Source organism: Dermacentor andersoni, chromosome 11 (genome assembly GCF_023375885.2).
Source record: "Dermacentor andersoni chromosome 11, qqDerAnde1_hic_scaffold, whole genome shotgun sequence".
NCBI lineage: Eukaryota > Metazoa > Arthropoda > Arachnida > Ixodida > Ixodidae > Dermacentor > Dermacentor andersoni.
In genome coordinates this window covers 124400602-124421199 of record NC_092824.1, presented here as the reverse complement: position 1 = coordinate 124421199, position 20598 = coordinate 124400602, and the positions used below count along the sequence as shown (strand labels likewise).

General features: G+C 49.4%; 1 protein-coding gene across 5 annotated transcripts in view; it reads right to left on the bottom strand.

The window, feature by feature from the left end:
• Positions 1-20598, bottom strand: part of Rtca (RNA 3'-terminal phosphate cyclase) — a 303555-nt gene that overhangs the window by 265240 nt on the left and 17717 nt on the right. For all 5 annotated transcript variants that reach the window (XR_008614321.2, XM_055075593.2, XM_055075591.2 and 2 more), the window contains exons 3-4: positions 8392-8475; positions 3734-3875 (exon numbers count right to left, since the gene is read on the bottom strand). Coding sequence is in view for 4 of the 5 variants with exons in the window: in XM_055075593.2 (XP_054931568.1) it covers positions 3734-3875; positions 8392-8475 (226 nt within the window). In the remaining variant the exon portion in view is untranslated. The remainder of the gene's footprint in view (positions 1-3733; positions 3876-8391; positions 8476-20598) is intronic.

Below are 20598 nucleotides of genomic sequence, written 5' to 3'. Positions count from 1 at the left end.
GAGGATTATCCAACTGAGAAGCGATGTGTTGTATCACTTATACAAGGATAAGCGCGGAGTGGAGCGAGATAAACTAAGCGTGCCACGTATGTATCGCGCAGGCTTGTTGCGGCTTTCCCATGGCAGTTCGTGGTCGCGGCACCTTGGAACCAGGAAAACAAAGTAGAGGATGTTACAAATCCAAACGAATCCAAAGGAACACCGGAACCCATCCAAACCACAGTAGGCGTACGAGGCCATTGCTGAAGAGTTTGAGCAGCACTTTCAAAATTTGTGTGCGAATTAAGACGCTACCTGAAGAAGCACGAAATCCTTGTGAATACCCGTGGAGGCGTAAAGCGCGAAGGCCGGTGGGACAAAGAAGTGCAAGAAGCCCTTGCCGCAAACAAACCGCGAACCGCCTTCACAGAGCGGCTGCTAAATCATGCTCCGTAGAAGCGTGCATACGGGCATGGGAGGAATTCCTCCGTCTGAAAAGAGAGATGCGGGCCCTGGCTCAAAATAGCTGAGGACGGCATTCATTTTGATTTTTATTGAGGGGCTTTGACTTGACCGCCCGAGTGAAGGACACACGTGGCAGATAACGAGGCTCGCTATTGACCGCGAACTCCCACGTATCAGTGCAAACACTGCTACCGGACTGGACGGAATACCGGCGGGCCCCGCTAAATGCCTAAGCAAGTCTGCTCGAGAACACCTCGCTACAATATTCATTACACCATCCTGAAAGACGGTCCGATCGCATCTGACTGGTTGAGCGGCAGAGTTAGTTTTGTGCGCAAGAGACGAGGCGACGCTGGCCTAAGTGATTATCGGCTAATTACTTTGATGAGCGTCTAGTATAGACTATTTTTGCTGAAGTCGCGGAGTCGTGGATGAGTCAGACCAGTGTGTAGGTGTAGGCCAGTTGGTGATTCGTGATTTTGGGAAGTTACCGCAAGCAAAACACGAGACTCGAAGAAAGGGACAACACGAACCGCTTCATGTTGTCCCTTTCTTCAAGTCTCGTGCTTTGCTTGCGATAACTTCCCAAAATTGTGGAAGATTGTGGCTGGGCAGAGAAAGCTGGCATAATGTCCAAGCTCCAGAATGACTTTCGAGCAAATCGACGCTTGGAAGACAATATTTTCGTGCTCATCCATACCACTGAGGTGGCACGGAGGGAATCAAGAGGTGGATGCTTTGTTGATGTCTCCAAGGCATATGACAGTGTGCCGCGCGATTAGCTTTTCCGCCGACTAGAACAACAACAGATGGCTCGTGTGTGGGTAGAATTTCTTCGGCAGATGTACACAGATAGCTCTGTGGTGCCGTGCTTCAGAGACGCCAAAACACAGCCTGTGGGAGGACTCAGGCAGGGCTGCCCTTTGTGCCTGCTGTTCTACATGCTGTATATGGCGGGGATGGAGCATGCTCTTCTGAAATGCGGATCTGGGCTCGTATTCCGCCTCATGTGCGACGGCGCGGCACGCACGTGGACGCTACCTGGATTGACTTTGTGTTATTGGCAGAGAGACCTCCGAAATTTGGTAACTCTGGCTGCCGACCACCAGCGGCGTCTTGGTCTCCACTTCAATGCCAGAACATGCACCATTCTGCAGTTTTCGGGCACGGAGGGGGACGTTATTGTGCTGCTTCCCGGAGGAGGACTCACACTGCAGCACCGGATGAATACAGGTACATCGGGGTGAAGTGTCACACCTCAGCGGCACTGTTTGCCAAACACGAGGAACATGTTCGACAGGCGGGTCTGTGAGAGCCGTCAATGTGTTGCGACGACGGAGCTTGTGGGGGTGCAACAGGCTCGTTCTAGTGCGTGAACTGCGGAAGGCAATACACGTGCCGATGCTAACATTCGCCAACGCCATCAACTGTCTGTCCGCCAAAACACGCCAGTGGTTGGAACGTAGTCAGCGCGGGGTTGTACGACTGGCCGTGGCATGTCACGGGCGCGTGACAGTCGAGGCCATCCAGGACGACCTCGGATGGTCCAGCTTCGAGGCACGCGAGGCAAGGAGCAAGGCAGCCTACGAGGGACGTCTTCCCCTCACGAGTGATGAGCCGTGGGCCCCGCGCGTGTTCCGGTACACCCCTCTAAAGGGCACACAGTGGAGCAGGCGTCTTACAACCTCTGCAGGAACTTTTCTTTACTGACCCTATCCAAGAGGACAGCGAAAGGAAATGGTCATTCTAGAGTACAGGAAGCGGATACGTCGATGTGGCAAGCCGCTATGGACCAAAAATATAGCCTGGCCCTGTATAGTGTCCACAAAGCGGCCATCTCTGCGGAGCGGCTGTACAACAAGTGTTGGCCTTTTGTTCGAGATCCCTGCGGGAACACTGCGCACGAAGGTGCGCAGACGGCCAGTCGGCAGACGACAGTACTGTGCAGTGCAGGGCATGCGGGGACAAAGAGGAGAACCTTGAACACATTGTGCTCCGATCTGATCGCTTGTGCCCTCGTCAACCGGATGGCACATTTCCCGAGGCACTTGGTTTTGTGAAAGTGCAAGACGATTACGACACAAACGTACATCCCCTTGCGGCGACCTTCAACACGAAGGCGAGACTTCTAAAATGGTGGTCATGGGGGCAGTGAACAAGACGCACACGTAGTGTTCATAGAACTGATGTAGATTTGCACTATTTTGTAAGATTGTGTGGTGCCACGTCCTTACGCTGTTGAGGCGTGCCCATTGAGTTCTCGCCCGTCTGTTGAGATGCAGAAGGCACTGAGCAAGACGACAGCGCCGACTGGTTCCGTCTGCCATAGCAGTGGGCCGGCACGGCCTCAAATATGGTCGGGGTGCCCGGCTCGCCAGTCCATTGTTGGGCACAACGTGGGACGAATTTTTCTCACACGGAAAAGCAGTCGCTGCCGACACTGAACGCTCGCTTGAGCGCCTGCACATGTTTGCAGGGGCGAAAGACATCATATTGTTTCCCAGGAGATACCCCCAAACGCGACGAATCGCCGTTGCAGGGGCGGCTTGGTTGCCTTCACACGTTTGCAGGGCGAAAGGATTCCTTCGTTTCCCTGAAACCGCCCCGAAACGCGACCAGTCCTTTAGGTGGTCGTCGCGGATTGCTAGGCATAATACCGACGCCTTCGTTCGCTGATTCACGCTTGTCTGCTGCTTGCTTAAGCGGCGAACCGCGTGGTGGTTCGGTGCTTTACCTGACTGACATAACACAGACTCGACTGCTTCACACACTTGAACTCCTTCACTCAATTTCGGCGTGCGTTTTGTACGCCGACTATGTGCGAATATTCCAAAACTCCCGCAGCAGAGGCAACCAAAGCGAGCCGACTAAAGCTACCGCTTGTCTATCACGTGAGGGCCTATTTCCCATCATCCCATTCCACTAATTTTTTTATGACTAGGCTTCAATATTGTCACGTGACGCTCCCTCCTAGTATTTTCCTTCCTCCGTGGTCCTGAGCGCAACAGTGTTTAACACAGTGCACTGTATGATTATTTATGAGGTCAACTGTCACCTAGCATATGTTTAGAGAGTAATTTGTTTATGAACCCATTTGTTGAGGTCGCGAAGCATGCCCACATGACTTGCAAGTAGAAAGTGCTCGGCGCATTACGTCGTGCATCAATACATCGCATTCCTTCACTGACAGGACGTGATGAGCACGTTCTGGGGCGTTATTTACACAAGCGGAGTTACATCGCTTAGTCTTTTACTCGCGGATCCTTCTCGTGCGTTTTTCGAGACTCACCGCGGCTGTTGGTGGCGGAGAAGCGCATGAGGAAGCCGCGGCTGCTTTTCATCTTGTCCGTGGCGAGGAACACCGTGACTGCCGACGAGGAGCTCAGGTACGGCGGCGGTAGCGAGCTCGAACACAGGATCCTTGTCCTCGTCTGCGGGGGGAGACGTACTCGGTCATCCATAGTCGCCTCTGTGATCGTCCGCGCGGTCATATTGTTCTTTCATTTCGTACAAGCCATACTTGGCGCTATTGGTTCGGGTGGCTTGCTTAACTGGCAGCCCACATGTACCTCCAGATTTCGAGTGATCTGGTCTCCTTCCTAGACGCGTGCTTTACGCATCGCCATATCGTAACGCTGTCATGTGCCACCAGTTGGCGTCAGCCAATAGGGATGAAGCAAGAGGGAGGGACGGGCGGAGGAAGTAATTATCTTTAAAATGCGGCAGTGTTACCGATCTTGTTCTCTTTAACTTAATGATCCGTAATGATCAACTAACTAACATTCAATATATCGATGTACCATATAAGCCAAGTGTGAGAAGCAAACAAGTCCTTGTGTGTTTTCTCCACATGCAAATCTTCTAGGCGGATCTAAGCTGTCCTCTTAGAAAGCAGCATTTCAGGGAGGGCAGTCACGTGTTCCAAGAGCGGGCAACGCACGGCAAACCTCCCTGACCGGCTGCTGTCTGTAGCCGCCGGCAGACGGCAACACAAGCTTATGCTTGCGCCGTCGCGGCAGCAGCTTGCATCCCCATAAGTGCAGGCAAATTTGCATTTTTTTTTAAAATATCAGGCGATCAACTGTGGCAATTGTTACACTGAACGTAGTGGAATCCAACATGTGATCCTTCTACAAAATTTCGGCAAGAACGGTACAGCGGTGAGCGCAAAACCTTTTTCGAACATGCGCAGCGAAATATGCCGCACTCTGTACATACATACATACATACATACATACATACATACATACATACATACATACATACATACATACATACATACATACATACATACATACATACATACAAGAAAGCGTGCAATAAAAAAAAGCCCGGGATGCAGCATCGGCATGGCGTAGACGAGCTCGTTCCTAGTTCTGCTCGCGGCGTTGCTGGTTGGAAGCTGCCTGTTCCTCAGGAGTACATATGACGCGTGGCCTATCCATTTCAATAATAATGATGTTTACTCTTGGAGCAGGAGAGAAACTGATACGCGCGCGCTCGGCTGCGACGGAGAGCAATGACGTCACTAGTGGCGCAGCCAATCGCGCCTCCTATCTTTTTTTTTTTCGCGCATGCGTCCGGGGTCGCGCCGGAGTTTTCGGCGTACAGACGACAGACGGACGGACAGAAGAATCGGCTAGCCATATACAGCTTCGATGTGAAAAGCACCGAGAGCCATTCGTAACTTTTTTTCGCTTGTGCTTCCACGCGCTGTAACTTTAGGATAAAATTAAATGTAAGCATGAAGGCCAGTTTAATGCAAATAACACCGAAGCGACTGATAGAACTTGTATGGAAGGAGCAAGGTATTATATGCCACTATATGGCGGGAAAGAGTATGTCGGCCAGACTGGCAAACAAATGCCTTAATGAAATGCCTTATTATAGGGACCCCGAAACAATTTTGTACAAACTACCATCGGACAGCCAACTTTTTATGCGAACGCCCTCTGGCACGCTTCGGCCTCCGCGGCCCCAACCCACGGGCGGCCCTTCTTCCAGCTTTGATCCCTCCGCTACCCGTTGGGTGCCCTGGAGATCCTGCGCCGCCTGCTTTATTATAACCTCGGGTGCTCTCCTGAGGCCTCCGTTCGCCGGTTACATGTGCCCTCCTGGAGCAGTGCTTGTAAAAAATCGAGTCTATCGTCACGACGAAAAAAGCGACCCGCGACTTGTACAACACCAGTCAGAACCTTGCCCCTTCAGACACAGCGATCACCAAATGGGGCGTCTGTGCCCACTGCCTCACCGTGCGGGCAGCCACCGGCGGAGCGTAAACAAACTCGACCCCACTCCGCAACGCCGGCATGTCTAGAGGACCAAAGCATACAACACGCGCTAAGAAACCTCCTCCGTAATGCCTAGTCAGAGTCATATATTCAAAGAGCAAAAGCCCCCAGATTTTCTCTCTCGCGCCCGCTCTTACTCGCACCTGCGCACAAACGACTGGCGATCCCTCAAATGAACGTCTCGTCTAATATAGTAGTGAATAAGCGTATTCTACTTTGCTGTTAGCGTAAATTTTTGGCAGGAGCGTAATCGTGAACACGCTGTTTTCCTAAATGTTTAAAATGTTTTGCACTTGGTTACAGCGATATTAGCTCTTTGTATGGCCTGTTAAGCTCTGTGGCACCAGGTGGCTGGACCATGCAGACCGATGGATCAGGCCCCTCGCCGTACATCTACGCTAAAGATCCTTCACCACAGCAATAATAATCTGGAGGGGCTTTAGTTTATGCCTCCACCCAACCGCCGAAACGCCCAGCTCGCCTGCGGTAAGCCGAATACCCGACACGCTCGGCACTGCGACAGAATACTTGCAACGCACGCTGCTTGAACAGCTCCCGCTTGGGATCGACACATTGGCCTAGACTGACCTAGGCTGACCTGGATTGACCACCAGCGCGGCCTGGACAATCGCGTGAGGCGAAACCAAACGTCGGATTTTCTAAAGCGAACAGGATAGCGACCCAGGTCGCTGGCGCAGAGGTTGGAGATGTTTCGCGCCCTGGCTCCAAGACAACCGGAAGTAGACGACACGACGTGCCGTCATGACGCAGAGCGAGTGAAGGCGGAGCGTAGCCCCGACCACTCGGCGAACGAGCGAATCATGGCTATGGAGGAGGGTAACTTGTAATCGTCCGTAGCTCTCTTATTATGAGACGCTTAATTTAAATTGTGGCGCGAATGTTCCCAAAGCGTCTGCAAAATTTGTCCAACCGTTTTAGGGACCCTTTAAGGGAACACGTCATCAGCAAACCTAGGGTTTACATAGGGTCATGTTCTTACATCTATTTTATGCGTGGCTTCGCGCTTGTTTAACTGTAGCTAGTTGCTTCGTGCATAACTCTTGTTGATTCTTTTGACCTGCGAGGTTTTCACCCTGCCTCGTTTGTAAAGGGTATAAATCACGCAGTGTCTCATCGGAATGATGCCAAGCAAAATTAAGTGCTTCTTTACCAGCTTCATTCTTTTCGCCCGAGGGCATCTCAGATATTGTGTTTTTTTGGGAAATGTGTTTAGAAGATATGTAGTTCAGGGCGAGAATTGCTAATAGTTGCTGCATATGGTATTTTTGTTCCATTTTTCGCTGAAAAGTTCGCGTCACGTTTGGGAAGTCATCACACCTCGATGCTGTCTGAGCAGACTTAACACGCCTAGTGATTTGTTTGTTTCACAACTTAGTCGCTTCCTGCATGTGAATTTTGTACTCAATTGAATTATTTCTTAATATGCTTACGCCGCAGAGGACTAAACCCGGCCTTGCCGCCAACGCTCATCTACTTTGACTGGCGCTGCTCTGCCTTTAAATATGGCACCTCTCTCAAGTAAAAGTAAAAAAAAAAAGTTCTCAAAGTTAGTAAGACTTTAGCTTTGTAAGTTTCCAAGCAGCTCCCTTGGGGAATGTAAAATTGCAAAAACTGCAGCGGGAACGGCAGTTCATCGGCGGTACAGCGCTAACACGCGCTCTTATTAACCCGTGCGTTTGGTGACTTCGTTGACTAGTGTACGCGTTTCCATCAATAAATTCGCAATTACTGTTCTTGAGGCGACTTTGACTGCACTTATTCGGCGATGTCACATGTATTCATCGGCAGGAAAATGACAACGGAATATGCAGACATTGCACCATGCGGATTTCTTTGATATAAGTCTGCACTAACGACGGGTGCTTATTATTAAGGTACAGAAGCAGCATTACGGCAAGGGTAGAATTAAAAAAAAAAAAAACACACGATCGAGACATCGCCTTAGTCAACAAAATTTATCGGCTAGTTCGCATGAGCTCCACTTCATGTAAATGGGGTTCATGGCGCTTTCTGCGGGACGCACCTGGCACGTACGTAGACCATGTTGTCCCAAACACCGGTAACATCGTGTTCATACCCACTCCCACAGAGGTCAGCGTTTTCCCTACAGCTGTCACCGCAGAAGCAGTCTGGCACCGGAAAAGAAGGAGAAATCGCAGCCGCGAACTTCAACCATCCATGCTGCTAAGGTTTGTCGTGTGCTACTGCACTCGCGCTTACTGTTGGAAGCGCCCGCTAGGTGGCTATCAGTGGCGCCTTTATAGGCGGTATACGAGGCGTATAAATGCGCCAAACCAGTGCAGCCCGTCCGTTCTTTGAACATTGCACCCGTTGCGGCACCTCGTCACAACAACAGGAAAGTTAAGGCATTCTCATGCATCGCTAAATCACCGAAACACAACTGCCTTCCGCGCAGCTGCTCTCGTTTGAAGTCTATAATCTTGGACTTGGTCCATGCGCCGTTCCACTCGCGGCTGCTGAACGGAACGGCCGCAGCCTCTCATGCACAGAGCGACCCACCGCCACAGAGGCAGCGGGTTGTAATAGGCTACGTATATAGCAACCCTCCGAGGGACAGCAACCGCGGTGCTTGCATAACGACTGGATTTCGCCAAACGAAGGAAGACTCACGCACCCCGTTCTCTTCGATGGAGACCCAGTCTGCTTTGCACTGGCTGCTCGTCTCCAGATCGAAGCTGTCGAAGTCCAGACGGAGTCTCTGCGACAGAAAAACGTGATTAGTGAAGAGCAGACAATTACCACTTCCTTTCATCTACTGTAGTGAACAATATATTAGTTACTGTTCCCTTTGATAATGTCCAACATGGTGCGCGCTGCTGCACCCAAATGGACACATATTGATAAGATTTTTTTTAAATAGATGACGTCATAAAGCTATCTACTTTCCACTTTGTTCATTTCATGGTGCTCATTGTTGCCTACATTTCGAGTGTATGTGCGTCCGTTCTCTATTTTCTCTCCGTCTTTCATCTCGTGTGATATAGCCAATTTGCAATAGCCTGCCGAGTCTTTCGCTCGGTCTACGCCTCCAGTTAACAACAACAAACAAAAAAAGCAAGTGGTCTCACCTGCACGCATGGTATTTCGAAACACTGGTTGGGGTATACCCCTTTCTTGTGGTATATGCATATTACGCGGAAGTTGTCTGCATCATGGCTGGAATACGTGGTACAGGGTGTCTACCAAGTTGACATTTCCAAATTCCCTGAGTTTTCCCGGTTTTCCCTGAGTGCCTTCGACACCCGACACCACGTCGCTCGATGCTGTCACTTCGTAGTAATATTTAGCGCTACGTATGTCCGCGTGCTGTCCCTATCGTTCGTCTGTGCAACACTAAGCGCAATATAATCATGAACTTCCTAGTAAGCATGCTAAAAAACAAAGAAAACAACTTAATCCAGTTTGAATAGTAAGGAGTACTGTTTATTTTATTCAAAAAGAAATCAGAAGGGAGGGATTAGCAAAATGCGCATGGAATAAAATATCTTCGAAAAAAAATGGTAAAGCCCATTGCAGATCGAGTCAAACATTTTCAAATACGAATAAAAAGGAGATGCATACAGAAACAAATATTTTCGAACATCCCGTTCAGTCCCTAATTATGATCGACTGTCGATACGCGTGTCAAGCATAGATGGTGCTTGAGATTCCACTGAAAGTAAATGAAGACGGTATAATGACTCTTTGAACATTTTATGATGAGACATCATAATTATAGAGTAACTAAATATTTGAATATTGTAAGTCAGTCGTGCTACGTTTCCTCATAAAAAGCATTAAATCCCCCGCTCGAATTGCATGCAAAAGTTATTCATTGGCCTCAAGCATTTCAAGAAAAAAAATATTCCGAGGTTGCTACCGACATGCCCCATGTCAAACGTCACGTAAAACACGGTAATGCCGTCACCAAAGCGGTACTCCGTAACGATACATATCCCTCAGAAGTAAAATGAAAGTAATTTAGGTTACCATAATGTTCAATTTACCCTATGCTTAATGTTTGTGTTCTATTCCTTGCTATCACTGCACAGAAATGGCACAAATAGGTCCCGTCCACAAATGTGGATGCTGTGACTCAAGGGGATATGAGCTATTTCCGTCAACTGATAGCGAGCTCATCGGTACGAGGCCTGTCACAAGCGAGATTCTCTCTCAACAGCTGGCAAGTCAACCTAAACTGTCCCGAGACTCCTTACATACTCTCAGTCCGCGCACAACGCCCCAGCGCTGCATTTCACTGCTTTAAAAAGGATAAGGGTCACCTGCATCTCGGCGTCAGCCAATACTTTTTGAGCTCAAGCTCCTTCACAGTTCCTTTCCCTATCATTCCTCGGGCAGTTGGAAAAAATGAATGCATGTCCTTTACCGCCCTTAAGGGCTCAAATCGCCACAGGCACATTCGAAGAGGCCTGCTAGTACACTTATTAGGCATATCGGTGCTCGTACTGTGATAGGAGATGGCGGGTTCACGCGTGTATAATTAAGGAATACACACTGCGTCCCGTGGCAATCCGCATTTTGCGACGCCGTACTGCGCATGCGCAGCGCCCTAGTGGCTGAGGACTGAAGCAATTGGCAGGCACACGGCCAGACTCGACTCTCTCCTCCGAGCGAGTGGAGTACGGCCGTGGCAGGCGCTGCACTTGTCAGTATAATTGGGCGCCAGCCACTTCTCTTACACTCTTACAGACCAACGAGAAGAAAGGGGGTTAACCGAGGGGCCCGATTTTTATTAGTCATATCATAAGAAGCCAACAAACACTGACACCAAGGACAACATAGGGGAAATTACTTGTGCTTAATAAATGAAATAAAGAAATGATAAATTATAGGGAATCAAAGTGGATGAAAAAACAACTTGCCGCAGGTGGGAACCGAACCCACAACCTTCGCATCTCGCGTGCGATGCTCTACCAATTGAGCTACCGCGGCGTCGTTTTCCCATCCACTTTCTTGGGTATTTATGTGTCCTAGTAGAACCCTAGCAGTGTTAGCCAGTGCCACCACTCACAAACCTTGGCGGCGGACGTGGAACGTCCTTTTTGCCGCAGGCCTGCTCCGACGTATATCGCGACGTATATTTACTCCGACGTATATCGCGACGACGCCTGCCTTTCCAGCGGCCAGACCTCCACTCTGGCACACATAGTCCTCGATATGCAGCCCTACATACTTGTCACTTTGTGACAAGTATGTATTCGCATACGAATAATCTCGACGAAGACGCAAATGTATGTTTGAGCAAGTGAAACAAACGATCTGAGCTCGAGCGACCTGGTTGAGTGAAACGCCAAGTGTCTTTTTTTTTTTTATCGTCTCTGTGCGTCCGTCGCTCGAACGCCGTCATTTCGCAACTTCACACCGTGCACACTCACAGCTTTGTAAGCGTTCAGCGAATGTTCGTGGTGTCGGCGTAGTTATCTGTCGGAGCCAAGCTCGCCTGCACTGCTGGGCTGACGTGGGAAACAGTCCAAGTGGCTGACAGTGCTAGTTAGCAATCGTTGCTAGTTGTTTCGACATTCTTGTCAGTAATATTTACTTGCAGAAGGCTTTTATTTTCGTTTAGCGAATCGGGATGTAGTACGGTTTGTACTAAGGCTCATTTTCCTGTGCGGCATTGCTGGAGTCGTGTGGCGCGTCTTGTGTAACTGACACACTTCAGGGGCGCCTTCGCTGTCGCCCAGACATCAGGACTTCATACTGACGCGTGTACTTGTTTATCTTTTTCGGGTGACCGCTTTTCACCGTCAAACAAATGTTATCGCTCAGCGCGGGACGCACCCGCATGTATCGGAAGTTTCTCGAATGTTATCGATCATTCTATCCGCTGTCTGTCGTCGCCGAACCTTGTGTAATCTGATTGCATGTATGCGCGACGCAAATGGTGTAGAACTTTCTGGAAGACACGCGGGCACCAGCGATTACTCTCGACCGTTCGATGGCTCGCGTGTAAAAGCTGACGCGCTTGACCCGCTGATCAGGTTTCGACGATCGCCAACTGTGTTCGCCGCTATCGTCGTGCTTTAAGTGTAGCCTGTTATTGTGGGTCCAGGTTCGGCCAATAAAAGTTAGTTTCGTCATTCACCGTGTTGCTAGTCTGTTCTTTGCCGTTACTGCGTGACAATACCGACCCTGTGTGTGTACACGCACCAGTTAAAAAAAAAAGACGCGGTCGACCGCAACGTTCGTACCGCGGCTCGTTCTAAGAGGAAGACAGGCGCCCCACAAACTGGGGGTATCACCGATTTTGGTCTTTCTGACCATTTTTTTTTGCATTTTTGTAGATGTACAAACACTTTATGTGGGTAAATAAGGTATGCAACTAGGCATTCTGTTGGCCTCCCCACTGCCTGTGTATGTATGTACTCTTAGTGCACGGCACACCATAAACACATGCAGTGGTGAAACGTGATATTCGCCCCAAAAACTGCAACTCATGCTCTTTTCGAGTCATGCGATTATGTGCGTACTCGTAATGTTTCATTACTTATTCACTTTACGTCACAGGTGCAGCGGTTTCAGGCCAAGGAGAAGCTTGTAAAGCGTTGCCGAAGCTGTTATTCCAACCGTTCGTCACGCTGAAGAAACCTCCAGGTACAAAGCATTTACCAGCGGGCTCGATGGCCAGCTGACGATGACAAAAAATATAACGGCGCGTACACGTTGTTTCGATCTTGTCTCACACGCTGCTTGTTTGGTCGCAAGTCTCGCGTGGGGAGGCTGTCGCGGCACGCAGCGGCGCCTGCTAAATTGTTTCTCGTGGCCACCGCACAATGGCGCCACAATGCATGAAAAACGCCTGAGGAATATGAAAGAAAGTCAATGGGCTGGGAGAGTGTTCAGGTATCTGTAGAGGAAAAACATTGATTCACAGTGGAGGAAAATAACTAGGAAGCTTACCAGCAAGTATGTGGCCTGTAGGGTGGGCAACGCAGCAACAAAGACGGTCAAGCGGAAAGTCAGAGAGGCTGAAATAATCTCATGGGTGGCGGCAATGGAAAGGAAACCTGCCATGAGTAACTAAAGAGGAAAAAACTCAATCAGGAAAGAAACAATTTATGATAACTCAAAGAGAAGCTCATTGTTGGTGGTGTTAAACTTTATTGAAAGGGGGAAGCGTAAAGAGGGACGTGGCTGAGGGTTTGGGCTCAAGTAAGGCCCTGGGCCTGCTTGGCCTTTTCCGCCCAGTCCACCAGTTCAAGTTGTCGGTCGACGTCCCTGGAACTGAGCCAGGCTGTCCAGTCAGTCTTGCTGCTGACGGGGGGATGAGAGAACGGGAGCGAGGTGCATTCCCACATTGTGTGTGAGTGCTCCTGTTTCTGAACAGAGCCTAAATTTGTCGCTTTCCTTGCCCCCTGTGATTTTGTTAATGTATTTTGGGTGTGGGTATGCGTTTGTCTGAAGTCGCCGAAACGCGACCGCTTGCGTTTTGTCGAGTTGCTTGGCCGGTGGTGGGAGCGCGCGACGCCTCAAGCGATACCGATGGGCTATTTCATAATAAGTCTCGCAGGGTTCCTCGTGTCTCTCCTCCTCATTCACGCCGTCCGCATCCGCGGACGAGGCTCGGCGCGCGAGATCTCGAGCCAAACTGTGAGCCGACGCGTTGCCGGGCACAGCCGCGTGTGCGGGGGTCCACACGAGGGTTTTCAAGCCGCTTAGGGGGCGTCGTGTGAGGACATGGTACGCCTGTTTGGAAATTCTACTACGGACGAAATTGCCGATGGCCTGCTTGCTGTCGCTGATGACGGTATTCGCTTCCGCATGCATGGCTATGGCAATCGCGGTTTCCTCCGCTTCCACCACTCGGCCAGCCGTGATTGTTGTATGTTCTATCAATCCTCCGTTGTGATCCGCTACCACCGAGGTCATGAGGTCGCCGCGAGGGTGTCTGGCTGCGTCTGTGTAGACCACTCCATTTTGCGAGCCGTAGTGTCGCCAAATGGCTTCACTACGGGCCTGCCGACGGCCCTGATGAGACTCGGGGTCCATGTTGCGGGGTAGGGGTGGGGCATAAGTATGCCCCCTGGCCTTTCGCGGAATCGTCATCTACTCTGTAACCTCGGGGATAGCCTCGAGACTGAGCTTCCGGAGGACTGTGCGGCCAGCCGGGGTTAGCGAGAGACGACGGACTTGGGCTGTGTGGTGAGCGTCTAAGAGCTCCTCGATCGTGTTATGCATGCCTAAGGCCTCTAGCCTTGCGGTGGCCGCGTGGTCCGGAAGGCCCAAGGCTGCCTTTGTGCTTCGTCGGATCATTGTGTTTAATTTGGCTAAGTCCGTGACTGCGAGTTTGACATATGGTGTCGAGTACATGGTTCTGCTGGTTATGTATGCCTGCACAAGTCGAAGCAGATCGCCCTCGCCCATGCCGTGGTGCCGATTAGCCACCTGGCGAATGAGCTGTAGTGTGTAGTTGGTCGCCCTCTGGAGTTTCTTTAACATGAGCCCGCAGCGCAGCGTGTTCTGAAAGTCAAGCCCCAATATTTTTATACTGGGGCGCTCCGGGATGGTAAGTTCTCCGACCTTAAGTTCAAGGAAGCGCCTTCTCCGTGGTAATCCCCTGGGACAGCTACTTCTGCCGGGCTTGATCAGGAGGTATTCGGATATTTCCGGTGAGCACGTCAGGCCCCTTGACTCCGCATAAGCTTGTACGACGTCGATGCCGCGTTGCATGATCTCTTGAAGAGTTTGTGGATCATCCGCCGCTGCCCATAACGTCACGTCGTCAGCGTAGAGGCTGTGGTGAAGCCCAGGGATAGAGCACAGCAGTTCCGGGAGCCCGCGCATCGCCGCGTTAAAGAGAAAAGGGGAGATGACTGATCCCTGCGGCGTGGGAAGCTCATTACTTTTCGAAGCGAGATCGGGATGCCTTAGAACACGCACCTATAAAGCGAGATATGAGATGGAACAAGAAGCATGTGCTTGCTGTGGTAAAGCTAGGGAAGCTATGGAGCATGTTTTATTAGAATGTGAAGACGTCTACCCAGCTGTCGATTTAGGCACCTGTGCTGTCCCGTGTCCACTTCAAATTTCCCGCCCATGGGCGCCGCCTCCGTCTGCGAACATTGGACTCCTCTCCCCTTCCTTTTTTCTTCCTTCTCCCTGTGTGCCCTCATTCTCGCTTGCTCCCTCCCGGAGTGCCATGTTCACGCGACCCGCGTCTCTTTCGTTCTTTCGCGCTGCACGACTGTGGCAGCACCGCGTTTTTACGAGTTTGTAAATGCACAGGATAAAGTTTTAATTTTCCTGGTGTTTGCGACTCGTTAACTATCTGAGGAGTGGCCGCAGCCCCAACGCGTGCCACGGAATCAGAACAGCACCACTGGCCTCCTTGAAGCCCTTGGGTTCAGCGGGAGCAGTGGAAAAGTAAACATGTCCGCAATAGCCATTAGTAAGAGGCGATTGGAGGATTGGTGGACGAAAAGTAGGGAAACGACAAAAAACGGAGACGTACAAAAGCACAGTTAGCAATAGGGGATCAGACAATTTGGGTGTGGGAATTCATAGTGTTTCTTTTTTATTTTTTTATTGTTTAACTTAGGTAGGACATTAGGCAGTATAATATCAAGACCTTGGTGGCGCAACCAACCGCCCCGTTCCAAAGGGGACGCTCATAACATCCATCCATCCATCCAACCATCCATCCAAAGGCGCATTGCACCTTCCCACGCTTGTTATGCTTCACCGCGTACCGCTACTATTTTGAGGCGAAGCTGACTTTCGGGAACCGGCATTATGCAACGCACCGTGCTTTCCGAGGTTCGAAGCCAATCGCGAGGACCATAGAGGTGGAGTCGGTGCCATTACTGACAGCGGCGAATACTTTCAATGAAAAACACGGCGCTGAACGGCAAGAAACTTAAGAGGAAGCTTTAGCTCGGGTGCTCCTATCTAAATACATGTAAAAGGAGAATTCGTTTTTCTCGGCAACCACTGCACCAAATTTGACGGGGTTTGCTGCATTTAAAAGAAACACTTAAAATCTAGTGACTGTTGGTTTCGAATTTTCGATTTAAGTTGTCATTTCTTTATAGAAAATTGGCAAAAATCGCAAATTTTCAGAAAACGAAACTATCAAGTTTACAACTCCGTAACCCAGCAAGAAAAAATGATATCGCAATTCTGTGAATTGTATCTGACTGCACATCTAAAGCGGACAAAATTGATATGTTACACATGAACCTCAAAAAATGTGTCAATGTGTTATTACAACTTTTGGAAAACCCTCGTAAGTAACGTAGCAAATTCTCATAAGATGTAAAATGACATATCAAATTTGTCCGCTTTGAATGGTCTAATGGATGACGTTTACAGAATCGCGATATCTGTTTTTGATGCAGAGCTATTAGTTTGTAAACTTCGTGCTTCTATTTTTTTCAAACTTCTGAGTTTTTGAAAATCTTTTTAACAAAATTCAAGCCCTAAATCAAAATTCCCCTTCCAGCAGTCACTAGAATTTAACTTTCTCTCTCAAATGCAACAAATTTCATTAAAATCGGTCCAGGGGTTATCTCAGAAAAACGTTTTTGCGTTTTTACATGTGTTTGAATAGGCCGCGTCGGAGTTGGGCCCGAGCTAAAGCTTCCTCTTAATAGCGAACGTCGAAGCAGCTAGACCTGGCGTTTGCCGCGGTGGTGGCTACGGCTGCCAGCGGATCTGAGTGCGAGAGCGCCGTTTCGAGGGGGCGAGGTAATCAAAACGGCGGCAGTGGTGGCTTTGCTTAATGCCGTTTCGGACCTGCGGTCACGGCAAAAAGTACGGCAAATCGGACGGCGAAGGGTTCTTGCCTCCGAAATTTCAGACGTTCTTATGCATCGACTCTATGGGGCACCTGGTGGTGCCGCGAAGCCATGCGAATGATCGGCCGTCCGGAACGTCGGTCGTTGACTGTATGTACATTGGCAACTCCTGCATCAGACGACACGGCGTCAAAGACGATGCGTTACGATCCCTCTCTGTTGCTCGAGCAAGCATTACCGCGACTTTCGTTCCCTTTAACGAAATTACAGGTAATTTTCTCTGACAGAAGCATAAATTCCCTGAATTTTCCCTGAGTATTTCCAGACTATTCAATATCCCTGAGAATTCCCGGTTTTCCCGGTAGGTAGACACCCTGCAGTACAAATAACATGTGGCAGTGAGTGTTCAAGTGGCTAGACAATCATCAATCAAGCTTACTTTCCTTTGACAATGGGGAGGCCGGGGGGGGGGGGGGGGTTATTCTGTCCATTTTGGCCGCTGCTGATTGGATGCAGCTATACGAGAGAGGAGGAGACGAGCGGCCCTAGCCAATCAGCAGCGGCCGAAATGGACAGTCCACTAGGTGGACTCTTACAGAATACCCCTCCTAGAATAAAAGCCGCAATTGCTTGACAAAAGGTCCCGACCAACATTTACGTGACCGCACACGGCAGTGTAGGAAACAACAAAAGCAAGAACATTTATTTTGACATATATCAGCGTACTCAAAATACAGAGGAAATATACGCTATGCATGATACACCTAATCCACGAAAATTGCAATGAAACCCAAAAATATAGAACTGCTAAGATAACCGTGGCAAATTCAGCAGAAAAAAAAGGCCTTTAGTAGTGTCCTCACATCTGCTGCTTCACCTTTCTTTATCCTAACGAGAGAAAAAAACCTCACAACGCACAACATGCATAACCACGTAACATACAGCAGCAGCAGCAAAAAAAAAAAAAAAGTGAAATACCATTTTCACTGCCGTGGGAGCATTACAAAAGTAATTTCGTCTATTCAAACTCCACAGCACACGTACTCGGTTAGTCTCCCTTGTACTCAAATAAAAGGGCTGCACGAATGATCGATTAACTTTCCTGTGAAAAGAGTAACTGTTCAAGCATGGTTGACATATACTTCCAATGGGCAATCAAATTATTTTGATTGGCCATTAACTGAAACGCGAACACTACTGCGTCTTGTATGCAATTGTGTGGGAGTATAGTTTCCTTGTTGAAATGAACTACCATCAATCGCACCTGGACGTCGAGATGCAATTGTCAGCTTAGTTCGCCCGCTGCATTTTCAGATGCTGAAAACTGCAGATTTGAAGACGCAGTAGGACAACCCACAGCTGTTAAGAAGAAGCTTTAGTTCGGTCCCAACACCAATGCCGCCTGTTCATCATCATCATCATCATCCTATTTTATGTCCACTGTAGGACGAAGGCCTTTCCCTGCGATCTCCAATTACCCCTGTTCTGCGCCAACCGATTCCAACTAGCGCCCGCGAATTTATTAATTTTATCACCAGACCTAGTCTTCTGCCGTCCTCGACTGCGCTTCCCTTCTCTTGGCACCCATTATGTAACCCTAATGGTCCACCAGTTATCTAACCTACGCTTTACATGACCTGCCCAGCTTCACTTCTCTTAATGTCAGTTAGAATACCGGCTATCCCCATTTGCTCTCTGATCCACATCGCTCTCTTCCCGTCTCTTTAACGTTACGCTTAACTTTCTTCGTTCCATTGCTCTTTGCGCGGTCCTTGTTTTCGAGCTTCTTTGTCAGTCTCCAAGATTCTGTCCCACATGTCACCACCAGTAGAATGCATTCATTGTGCACCTTCCTCTTTAATGATAATGGTAAGCTTCCAGTCAGGATCTGACAATGTCTACCGAATGCGTTCCAACCCACTTTAATTGTTCTGTAAGTTTCCTTCTCATGATCAGGGTCCCCTGTGAGTAATTGACCGAGGTAAACGTACTCCTTCACAAACTCTAGAGGCTGACTGGCGATCATGATTCCTCGACCGGATATTTATCATTGTCTTTGTCTTCTGCATACTGATCAACCCCACTATTACACTCTCTGTTACTGCTGGTAATTCTACTGAATCAAATGCCTTCTCGTAATCCATGAAAGCCATATCGAGACTCTTCGATATGCGAAGAGCAACCACGTGTACAGTGTGCCACAATGCACAAATCGCGCGATATTGGGAAATGTAAGCCTGCACCACTTTCCAAAAGAGAAAAAAAAAAACGGAGGAAGTTGTGGACGGTCAAGCTCCGCATCGGGAAGAAGTGAGCTAAGAAATGGTCGTATGTAGTGAGCATTTCAACAAAGACAACTTCTTTTGGGCCACTTTGGGGAGTGTAATTGACTGTTGCGCTGCTCTCAAAGATTCGTTTCATTTTTGTGGCGAGCTGATTGTGAAACTTTGCTTTAAAGACGAGCTGAAGCGTTTACAAAAGCGGCTGGAGAGAATCGCCGTGCCTTCGCAAAGGATCCCGATGCGTTCCCACGAAGCAAGAGTGAGGGCTAGGGTTGGCTGAAGAAAGCCCTCCACAGATTCCCAAAATAAATTTAAGTACGCAAGTGTCACCGTTTATTAAATTTTCTGCCTGCACTCGCGCTGTTTCGGCAAATACTCTGCGACGGCGCCTGACGCTGCGTCGCGAGCATTGCAGACTAGAGAACGTATTCCGCAACTGTTCTTAGTCGTTCTGTATGAGAATGAAGCAGGCGGTCAATGCACAAGGCATTCGCTGCTTGTTTCTTGGCCGTAAAAAAGTATGTACCGATCGGAGGTCCTGGGCACGCGTTTCTGATTTTGTATTTGTTTTGTTTGGTCTTAAAGCATCTCTTCTATAACAAAAAAAATAAAGAAAATAAATTATGGGGTTTTACGTGCCAAGACCACTTTCTGATTATGAGGCCCACCGTAGTGAGGGACTCCGGAAATTTAGACCACCTGGGGTTCTTTAACGTGCACCTAAATCTAAGTACACGGGTGCTTTCGCATTTCGCCCCCATCTAAATGCGGCCGCGGTGGCCGGGATTCGACCCCGCGGCCTCGTGCCTATAGCAGCCCAACACCATAGCCACTAAGCAACCACGGCGGGTTCTTATATAACAATGTTGCAGAAAACAAGGGCCAGGACTACGTACCTGAAGCGGTCGTTGATGAAGACTGCGAGTGCGAGCTTCCCTACAGCACGCAAAAGTGCTAATCGCGCTGGAAACACCTCATCGTCTCGCGCATATATTGTAAATCAGCACTACTGAAATGTCTCCGTGTTATCTCGCATTTTTAACAAGCATTTCGCAACTAAGCCGGTGCATGGAGCCATGTATCTCGTCGTGAATGCACACAACGTTTATTTTATGCAGCGGCATTGGGGGTACTGCACTTTGTTTACATCTGAGCGCGACCGATTAACTGCTTGGTGTCAATTCTCGTACATCGCGTATAGATTACAAAAAGTAAGGAGCAACAGTGACCTTTACGGCGCCGGTTACATTGCAGACTTGGAACTGTTATAGTATGCAACGGGCCCCTCACGGCGCTTGTTTGCAGGCAGCGTGACTCGACCTGGACAGCCGCGCTCGTCGTCTCTCGTATTCCACACCATATTATATGGCCCCCATAGTTAAACGTAGCCTCTCCTTCTACAACACATCTCTCCGTTTCCTTAGCAAGGTCGATGATCGCGCTTAGAGATACCAGAGGCCCGTAGGCCGCCTGCTTCTGGAGATGCGCACGCTTTCGTATCGCCTCAATCACCTCTACCTCCGCCAGACGAGCGGAAGCACGTCGCATGGGCTCCGCAAATTTTCGAAGTTTTCGACAGGACAATTTTATTAGGCCACCAAATTTTTTGGCGACATCAACGCAGCTGATCGTCACGACCACGAGGATACCACTTTCGAGCCGGTAGGCCTATTTTATTGCGAAAGCAATACTGCTCGCACTTTCGCCCCATCGGTGGTCGTGGCGCCTCCTTACACAGCTGCGCGTCACGTGACCGTGTGACGTCACTCCAGACTGAGAGACGGGGCCCCAGCTCGCGGCATC